Source organism: Musca autumnalis, unplaced genomic scaffold (assembly GCF_047663935.1).
Source record: "Musca autumnalis isolate F117 unplaced genomic scaffold, ASM4766393v1 scaffold_4, whole genome shotgun sequence".
Classification (NCBI taxonomy): Eukaryota; Metazoa; Arthropoda; class Insecta; order Diptera; family Muscidae; genus Musca; species Musca autumnalis.
Window position 1 is genome coordinate 136,928,294 of NW_027411977.1, and position 11,068 is coordinate 136,939,361.

The following is an 11,068-nucleotide window of genomic DNA, read 5'->3' on the forward strand; positions in this document are numbered from 1 at the left end:
ATGTTTGTCTTTGTGTTGGATCGAAAATCCCAGTGGTTTGGCTGTTATATGCCAAAATATCCAATAAACGTCAATAAAAAACTAAAAGTCAAAATCGGGAGGCTCGATTTTCATCGTAGACATATGGTCCAGTAGACTTTTTTGCTCAGTTCAACCCCAGGAATCAGAAACGCGAAGGGCCCATTAAGGTTTTCAAATCGCCCCGGCCTACTGCACAGTCTTTTTAAACGAATTCAAACCCGCACAAGGTTAAGCAATAACTCCAAGGTTGGGTTTAAACAGTTCGGTGGCATAACAAACATAATCTTTTTATTTAAAATTACATAATTAACAAAAACCTATTTTACATAAACAACCGTCTACGCTTCTATGCTCAGTGCAGTGTTGGCAGCTTTAGCGTTGACTTTTTCCAAAATTTGAACCAAACCTTTTCCAGGGCCACATTCAAAAGTTCGGGGAAAATCAAGACCTTGTTGACGCTCATACATTTGGTGCATTGTTTGTTCCCATTTAACAGGGCGAACAATCTGAAATTAATTTAAAACGTTTGGAAATTAGAAGTGAAATAACTATAGATATATATCTAATATATACCTGCTTTGGCAGTTGCTTCAATATATGTGGTACATGTTTGTATGGTTTCCCATCTACATTAGAATACACCCGTATCATTGGTTCCTGCAGGGGAATTTTCTTTAAAGCCTTTGCAAATGGTTCTACGGCTGCCTCCATTAGTGGGGTATGAAAGGCTCCACTGACAGGTAAGCGTTTCATTCGTCGTATTTTCAATGCTTTTGCGTTTTTCTCCAAGAACTCTATTGCTTCGACATTGCCAGCGATAATTTTACAATGTGGAAACATATAATTGCCCACACCGCAATAGGGATTTTCAACACCTTTGTCGACACACCATTGAACTGCCTTTGCACATGCTGCACCGATTTCCGTGTCTGGAGCATATATAACCATTGCCATTGCGCCAGCAACACGATCGCAAGCCATTTGCATTGCATTAGCCCTAACTTCCACCAGCTTTAATGCCTTATCAAAAGGCATTACACCGGCAAATACGAGTGCAGTTATTTCACCCAAACTAAAGCCAGCTGTTGCCACACACGTGTCTATAGCCTTTGGGCGTTCTTCCTTCAGTTGTTCCAGAGCAGCCAATGAAGACACCATTACCGCATGCTGAGCATGTTCAGTGCGATTTAACTTCTCTACCGGCCCTTCCAGACACAGTTTCAACAAATCATAACCTAATACTTCATTTGCTAATTCAAAAATTCTCCTTGCTTCTGGAAATCGCATCAATTTACTGGCCATTCCAACATACTGTGTACCTTGACCGGGAAAAAGGATTATAGAGGTCTCCTTTGGATCGATTTTCGGTCTCACAACCTCATCGGGTTCCAACATGTTCTGTAACACTTTGGATTGTGCATTTGAGTCTGTTGCCTCTTCGCCTTTGATTTCTGCTGGTGCGGAAGCTTTGCTGCTTTCATAACGCCAATGTGACAATCGTTGTTTCAAGCAAGCAGCAAACGTTCTATTTCGAAATTGATTCAAAATCATTTTGAATTAAATCGAAATCAGGAAAGGGAATTGTAAAAAATATTCTCCTATCACGGATCTAGCGAAATTATTTCGGAAAATAAAAAGTAAAAGACAACCAACGATAAAGATAAGGAATCAAAACAAACCGGCCGGCTACAAACCAGGGATATATAGATCGGGGATAAATAATAGTCCTCTATTAGTTGCCATATTAGCTCTGTTCCTTTACGTGCAAGAATCTTCAAGTTTTACCACTTTTTACTCGAAAAGCGTTCCTTTAGTTCAGACACCATACAACTCATATGAGTGCAGTTTACAACTTAAGGGCTGTTTACACCATCTATCAATGTCATATGAGCTGTCATTTCTTTCACACATTCGACATTCTCTATGTTTGTCAAAATTGACGTCATCCATACAACTTTCAATTTGTGCGTTCATACCTACAAGTGTTATTTTCGTATGACATAACCTATAAATATAAAAACAGCTGTTTTTGTCATTGTTTACTTTTATTGTTGAGTTACAAATTTGCGCAAATTTTTAATTTTGGTTGAAGGAAAATGAATATCTAGCATGTTTGCTGTTTTGGGGTTATAGAGGCATTCATGTTTTGCCACAAAGCAATAATTTCCAACACTGCTCCTTTCGACCAATCGATCTGAAAATAACATTATAAACACCCTTTATTTACTTTTCTAAATACTTAAATATACATAACTTTCCATTTTATTTTTTAAAAGATTTTGTTTTTCATTTTTTTTTTTTGAGAATGCCAAAAAACAACTGATAAATTTATGTTTACATACGAGAATGCCGTATCAAATAGAGCGCTCCCTAAATGAAAAATTTACATATGAGTTGCCAAATCATTTTGATAGATGAAAATTTTCATAGTGGTCACACTGTGTGTACAACATTCGCAGGTAGAAAATTTGACATCTCATACGACATTGATAGATGGTGTAAACAACCCTTTATGGGTACTTTACACGATATGTTTTTTACATATGAGTTGTCACTTTGCATATACATTTTGTATGGGAGAAGTGACAACTCATATGCAAAATACATATCGTGTAAAGTACCCATTATACTACTTTTGCCGGTTTTACCACTTTCAAAAGTAAAGGAACAGACCAATTGTTTCCAGTATAATTGTCCATTACGACTTCATACCGTTGCGTAATGCCAAGTTTACATTTACGAAATCCACTCGATTTCAACTGTCAATTCCATAGCTCAAACGTCAAATGAAAACTTATCTGAAATCCATTGGATTTCATTTGACGTTTAACATATGGATCTGACAGTTGAAATCGAGTGGATTTCGTAAATGTAAACCAAGTATAAGTAACTTTTACATCTAATAACTCATTTATATGTTGTTTATATTAGAGCTTTTTGCAGGGTTAACCTTCTTTATGAAGATTTATTTGAAATATAGGCAATGTAATTGACATTTAAAACCCAGTCGGTTTGTTAAATCCGGTTATATATAAACGGGGTATTAGATTTGCCATAAATGCACAAATGGAATTAATAAATGATGATAAATGAGTGGGTTCTACCTATAGCAACAGTGTTGTCAACTTTTATTTGAACTTTTCATTCATAATTTTGCGTCTTAATTTTACCGACATTTGTCGGTAACTTAAAAATGAGTTAAGCTGGGTACACATTGTCAGTTTTGAATGACAGCTTTGTTGTTGCTTGCTAGTGTGGCCGTTCATTTTTGTCATTCATCATGCAACCGCAAAATGTTTTGTGGTTGCTGGACGGTGTGACAGTTATGGGTTGGTTGGTTGGTTTACGTGGTGGCTATAATCTTCATAGTCGATGGTCAGACTAGCACGATTTCAATATGGCGACTTCAAGTTTATAGGCGAGGGGTATGAAGTAGTGAAACCCATGTACATGGTTTTCTGTGTTTATAATGTTGCCTCTTCTTGTTTTTCGTTGCAAGATGTTTTTCTTCCATTTTCTTTCATTCTTATTTTCTCAAGCAAACGTTAACAACAAAACAAACATAAAAAGATTTAATAAAAGAATTTAATTAATGAAATAGTGAAAATTTAACTATTATGTAATATTTATTTAATTATTAATGTTATTTATTTTATGTTGTTTTTTGTTTTATTTATGTCTTTTTTTGTTTTTATTGGTATGAGAAACACAACAAACGCGAATGGTAAAATAAAGAGGACACGCAAAAATCATAAATTTCACGTTAACGTGTGTGGACACTAACGAAATTTGAAAAGAAACTTTACCTAAATTGGTTTCAAGAAACCTTGCTAGTCTGACCATCGACATAGCCTCAATTAGTATGTTAAAATATACCGTTTTGAAAACCACACCACTCGGGTAGAGATTGTTATTCCGTTATAATATGTTGGTAAATTATATCCAGCCTGATAAATTGAGAAACCTCAGAAGGTCCCCCAGACCTAGTTCGGTTGTCTCAGCAAGATCGTGTAGGAACGGTCGTCCAGGAGTTTTAAGTCTTCTTTGCAATTGTGCAGGGCAGGAACAGAGGAGGTGTTCCACCGTTTCTTCCTCTTCTTCGTTTCCGCAGCTGCGACAGTAGTCATTGTGTGGAATATGTAAGCGCTTTGCATGGTTACCAATGGCCCAATGACCGGTTAGCACCGCAATTAGTCTTGCCGGTTCCGTCGATTTTGGCTAATCAGGAACTTTGTACGTTTGATGTTGTAGTGTGGCCATGTAGATTTTGATATTTTGCAGGTTTCAGTCTTGTCCCATCTGATCTCTGCTTGTGAAAGATAGTATTTGAAGATATCCCCTTTAACTACTCCCATTGGTGTTGCGACTGACGCCCTTAGAAGTTCGTTAGAGGCAGATCCCGCTCTAGATAGTTCGTCTGCTTTTTCGTTTCCAACAAGACCCTTATGACCTGGGATCCAAGTAAGAACTACTCTGGTCAGAAGCTCTAGCTTAGCAAGTTCTTCTTTACATTCCTTCACCAGCTTTGATGAGACAATGTTTGACTTCAATGCTAGGAGCGCCGCTTGACAGTCGACAAAAATTTATATTGAGTTTGGTGAGGGGTGCTGTATAAGTATATTACAAGCTTCCTTTATAGCCAGTATCTCCGCCTGAAAAACACTGCAATCTTCAGGTAGCTTTGTGGATTTAGATATGTTTGCTTCTTCCGAGTAGACACCAGAGCCGACTCAACAATTCATCTTAGAGTCGTCCGTGTATACACTGATGTCGTACCCCGTCAGTGGAGTTCTATTTTTCCATTCTTTCCTGCTTGGAAATTTAACTTTAAAAGGCTGATCAAAAGTTATTGCAGGTGTGCAGTAATCAGAATTAGTTGCTATTTTTCTTGGTAGTTTGAGAAGCACACAGGCATGTCCGTAAGCGCTGTCTCTCCACGTTCCTAGAGCACGTAGCCTTGCAGCATTGCAGGCCGCAGTTGCTTTGATGTGTAGATCTATTGGCAGTATATGCATCATTGTATTGAGGGCTTCAGCCGGACAAGTTCTCATTGCCCCTGTCACCCCGATGCATGCCGATCTTTGTATGCTGTATAGTTTTCTCTGAATTGTTTTCTTTCCCACTGTTGGCCACCAAACTAGTGCTCCATATGTGAGTATTGGTCTTATTATGCTGGTGTACATCCATAACACCATTTTGGGTTTGAGACCCCAGCGGCTCCCAAACATTTTGCGACATGTGTAGTATGCAACGGTTGCTTTATGAGCACGATGTTCCATGTTACGTTTCCATGACAGTTTTGAATCTAGGATAACGCCTAGGTATTTGGCGTGATCTGATAGTGGTATTTCTTGACCTCGTAGTCGAGGAAGATTGGTGATTGCATATTTGTTTTTTTTTTTTTTGTAAATAGCACCATCTCAGTCTTCCCTGGATTGTGGCCCAAGTATCCAGTGATATCAGGGCTCCGCTCATGATGTCACTCAGCACGGGCGGAAATAAACCAGAGACGAGCATTACCACATCGTCCGCATAAGCAACCACCTTAATCTCCATATGGTCAAGTTTGCTTAGGATTTCATTAATCACAAGGAGCCAAAGCAGTGGCGAGATCACCCCTCCCTGTGGGGTTCCTCGATTTACGTGCTTCGACAGCATGCTATTTCCCAGTGTGGCATTAATGACTCTACTCTGCAGCATGGTGGTAGTCCAACCACTGATGAATGGTTCCACGCCGAAGTTATATAGAGCTTGTTCTATTGCTGAGGTGCTAATGTTGTTGAAAGCGCCTTCTATATCCAAGAAAGCGGCTAAGGTGTATTGTTTGTGCTCCAAGGACATCGCAATAGTCCTAACGACTTCATGTAGGGCTGTGTCTGTCGAGCGTCCTTTAAGGTAAGCGTGTTGACTTGAAGATATGTTATTTGAGTTCTCCATCTTTTCTCGAATATACACGTCGATGAGCCTTTCGAGTGTTTTAAGCAAAAATGATGAGAGACTTATGGGTCTAAAGTCTTTAGCATTTTCGTGACTACGTTTTCCAGCTTTGGGTATGAAAACAACCTTTACCTGTCTCCAACTCGTAGCGACGTAGTTTAGGGATAGACATCTACTGTAGATATGTACTAACCAAGGGTTAATTATGCTCTCCGCGCTTTGAAGCATTTTTGGTATAATACCATCTGGCCTCGGAGATTTGTAGGGAGAGAAGCTGTTAATAGCCCATGTGACTTTACTCGGACTTATTATTTTTTCGGCTTCAATGTTGTCTTTATTTATAGCTGTATTGGGTTGCTCTTCGATGGTTCTATCCGTGCAACCGGGGAAGTGCGTCGTAAGAAGGATTTCAAGAGATTCGGCCGAGTTTTCTGACCAGGTATCGTTATTTCTCTTTATGTATGTGGGATTCGAGTGACCTTTTGCCATAACTTTGCTTAGTCTGGTTGTATTTTTGGTGCTATCTAGAGATCCACAGAATTCAATCCAGGATTGCTTTTTTGCCTTGGCTATTGCTTTTTTGTATTCCTTAAGCTTATCCTTATATGGCTGCCAGGATCCGCTTTGGTAGCTGACGTTGAATGCTTATTGTTAGCGGCGCAATATGTGGAAAAATATTCCTTTCGAGAACAAACGATTTGAACACACGAAATTTTATTTGGGAATGAAAAAAATATTTTCACATTGACAATACAACAAAATTCAAAAGTCAAAGCATACTTGATTGATATAAAATAATATTATAATGAAAATTACAAACTAAGTCGATTGAATCTCTAAAGGCCTGCGTACATAAGCTGCTTTGCCTGATTGCCTTGCTTTGCTGCTTCAATAAAAAATAAAAGAACAAAGAAGGCCGACCCAATTTCCAACTGATGGCAACCCAGTTCAATATTTCGTCTTTATTCTATTATTTTTATTACGTCAGAAATGAAGCAGGAAAGCAAGGCAATCAGGCAGAGCGGCTTATGTACGCAGGCCTTAACACCCTTCCTCAATCGATTTCCACACCAACAGATTTTCTGAATTTTACAAATGTTGATACAGGGAGCGGTTTCGTTAGCATGTCTGCTACCATTAACTCACTAGGGCAATACTTGCATATTATATTTTGTTTTTCAATGTGATCCTTCACAAAATGAACTTTGGTGTCAATGTGTTTTGTCCTATTGCTAAGTTTTTCTTCCTTAATGAGCCGTAAGCAACTTTGATTGTCTTCAAATATTGTTGTTGGTAATTCTTGACTGATTCGCATATCGCTTAATAATCGTCTAATCCATATGGCTTCTTTGCATGCTTCGGAAAGGGCAACAAATTCAGCTTCTGTAGACGAAAGAGATACACATGTTTGTTTTCTACATGACCAACTGATAGTACCGCCGTTAATTTGAAATATGTAACCAGAGTTTGATTTCCTTTCAACCCTGTCTTCGGCCCAATTTGCGTCGGCGTAGCCTTTTAATATATATTGCTCGGCATTAACACAGTTTAGTCGCAAGAAATACTCACTGGTTCCCTTTAGGTACTTGAGGACCCGTTTCAATTCCGTCCAATCTTCTTGAGTTGGTGCACTCACTTTTTGAGCCAAAATTGAAATACTAGCGGCTATATCAGGCCTAGAGTTGACACTTATGTATAGTAGTGATCCAATTAATTTTTGATATTTTGTGTTATCAAGCAGTTGCTCTGATTCAGACTTTCCATATCCTGGATCTATAGGGTACTTTGAATCTTTCGAATTCTCCATTCCAAATTCTTTGACCAAGTCCTTAATGTACTTTCTCTGACGAATACAAAAGTTCGACAATTTGTCTTGAAAAATTTCCAAACCCAAATAGTGGTTCGCCATTCCAAGGTTACTTATATCAAAGTTACCTCTGAGTAATGTTTCTACTTCGTCGACGTTTGACTTCTCTTCGCTAGCAACCAATATGTCATCAACGTAAATTAACACATACGTTATCCCTTCCTCGTTGGTGCATTTTGTGTAGAGACATGGGTCTGCTGTTGACTGTTCGAAACCTCCATTACTCAAAACGTTATGGAGCGTATTGTTCCATACATGAGCAGCTTGTTTGAGTCCATATATGCTTTTATTCAGTTTACATACCAGTTTCTTTCCGCTCTCTTCAAATCCTGGAGGCTGTTTCATATATATGGTTTCTTGCAATTCACCATTCAAAAACGCTGATTTTACATCGAAGTGAACAACTGACATTTTCTTTGCTCCTGCTACGGACAATAAGGTCCGTAAAGTCGTTTGTCTCACTACCGGAGCAAAAACTTCATCGTAATCCTGACCATATTTTTGAGAGTATCCACGAGCTACCAGTCGAGCTTTATACCTTTGAACTGTTCCTTCAGCATTCCGTTTTATTTTGAATGTCCACTTTGAGCTAACGATATTTGCATTCTGCGGAGGTACCACGAGCTCCCACGTATTCAGTTTCTTTAGACATGTTATTTCTTCTTTCATCGCTTTTATCCACTCTGTACGCTGTTCTGATTGTAAAGCGTCGTTAAAAGTTTTTGGTTCCTGAAATTCTTCATTATTTTGAGCACTATACCCGTACTTTGTAGCAGGTTTTCCTTTTGTTTCACGAGTTGATCTGCGCAATTGTAGTGGTTCATTTGTATCATCTGAAGAGATTTCAATTTGATCTTCCATGCTTTCAAAAAATACATCTTCTTCGGACTGAATATCATCGGCTAAATTCTGTACATGACCCTCATCACGAGTATTATTGGAATTTGCTTCTCTTGTAAAAACATCGAGTTGTACTTCCGAGTTGTTGTGGTTTGAATTCTCACTGCTCTCGTTATATACATTAGTCGTTGTAAATTTTGCGTCTCTGCTAATAATTACCTTCTTGGTAATTGGATTAACAAATCTGTATCCGTTTGTGTTCTGGTCATAACCCATGAAAGTTAAAATTTCAGTTTTTTCATCTAACTTTCGGCGTTTTTCTTTTGGTATAAGGACATGAGCTTTCGATCCAAAAACATGCAAATGGTTAATATTGGGTACTTTCTTTTCCCATACTTGGTACGGTGTGATGCCGATCGTTTTGGAGAAAGTGCGATTTTGTAAATAGTTTGCTGTCATTATTGCTTCTCCCCAGAACACATTTGGAAGTTTGGCTTCTGCCAGTAGACATCTTGCCATTTCGACAAGGGATCTATTTTTCCGCTCAGCAATACCATTTTGTTGCGGACAGTAGGGCACAGTATATTGACATTCTATTCCTCTCTCCTCCAAATAGTTCCGCACCTTCTTACCGGTATATTCACCACCATTGTCGGATCGGATAACGGATGGGTATCTTGAAAATTTATTCTTCATCAATTCTAAAAAACATTTAATTTTATCGAAGACTTCATCTTTGGTTTTGATTAGGTAGACGTATGTATATCTACTAAAGTCATCAATAAATGTAAGGATATAACGCTTTCCTCCTGGCGTCACAGTCTGCATGGGTCCACATACATCAGTGTGGATAATATCTAAAACCTTGACTGATTTTCCCTCAGAGGTTTTATTGAAAGGCTTCTTCGTCATTTTACATTGAATACATATGTCACATACCTTTCTTATACCGCAATCACGTATCTTTAATCCCTTTACCAAATCTCTTTTCTCCATTTCACGAAGCGCTTCAACGTCTCTATGACCGAATATTTTGTGCCAATAGTGCTGACAGTTGGTCGAGTTGCATGTTGCAGACAATGCATGTTGACTTTGACGAAGTTGGAATAAACCAGCAGACATATCGGCATGGCCTACCTCTTTTCCATCTGCAGCCACAATTTTCGCATTCGATTCCTTGAATATAACTTTAAATCCATTTTTTAATATCTTATTTACCGACAATAAATTCCCATGGAAGGATGGTATATACAGCACATCTTTGATTTTGATATTAAATGTTTCGCCTTTTGAATTCACTGTTTGGACATTGCAACTGCCTTTGCCACTTGAATGAACCGATTCTCCATTTGCAACGGTAACTAACTCATGTACGGTCGTACCAACGTTGCAAAATGAGCACGATTTGAACTGATATGGCATGTTGCGCCGAAATCAAGAACCCACGATGTTGCGTCACAATTGACTGAAAAGCAATAGTTACCTTCAACAGCTTTCTCGTCTTTTGCCTCGTTCGCTTTGTTGACATTATTGTTCTTGGCTTTCTTGAATTTCCAGCAATCATTTTTCAGATGACCTTTTGCTTTACAAAAATGACATCGCTTTACGTGGCGTTCTTCAGAGCGTTCAGATGTCTTGAGAATTGAATTTGATGGTACGTTACCTTTCATGCGTTGGCATTCTTCAATTAAGCACGTTTCCACGATTTTAATAGTCAGCTCGTCAACTTTTCGAACTTCCAAGGCTGTGACAAGCGTGTCAAATGACGACGGAAGACTGCTAAGAAGCATGGCCACCAACCAGCGCTCGGAAAATTTCTCACCTATAGCTTCCAATTTTTCGAATAGTAACTTCATGTCCATTATGTGTTCATTAATATCCGCATCCATTGAATACTTCATATTGCATATTTGTCTCATGATACGTACACTAGTCCCAAGCGTATTTTTTTCATGATGATTTTGCAATATATTCCAAGAGTCGTGGGCACTCGTTGCTTTCTTTATCAACATAAGTTGATTGTCTTCAACGGAAAGGCCAATTATAACCGTCGCTGCTTCATTCTTTTTCTTCCACTCCGCATTAGGGTTACTAGGAACATCGGAAGTAACACATTCCCACAAATCTTCCTTACGCAAGATTAATTCCAGCTTGAACTTCCATAAATGGTAATTATCTGCGTTTAATTTCGCGAAAGATGTTCTCAAAAAATCCATTGCGATAGAGCCCATAACCTGTTAGCGGCGCAATATGTGGAAAAATATTCCTTTCGAGAACAAACGATTTGAACACACGAAATTTTATTTGGGAATGAAAAAAATATTTTCACATTGACAATACAACAAAATTCAAAAGTCAAAGCATACTTGATTGATATAAAATAATATTATAATGAAAATTACA

At 38.3% G+C, this 11,068-nt stretch overlaps 1 protein-coding gene across 1 annotated transcript; it reads right to left on the reverse strand.

The window, feature by feature from the left end:
* Positions 1 to 268: 268 nt before the first annotated feature.
* Positions 269 to 1,669, reverse strand: beg (malonyl-CoA-acyl carrier protein transacylase beg). The gene is made up of 2 exons (XM_073984047.1): positions 595 to 1,669; positions 269 to 527 (listed from the first exon to the last, which is right to left on the reverse strand). Exons 1-2 carry the CDS (start codon positions 1,570 to 1,572, stop codon positions 360 to 362), a joined length of 1,146 nt encoding a protein of 381 aa, XP_073840148.1. The 5' UTR covers positions 1,573 to 1,669; the 3' UTR covers positions 269 to 359.
* Between the last annotated feature and the right edge of the window lie 9,399 nt (positions 1,670 to 11,068).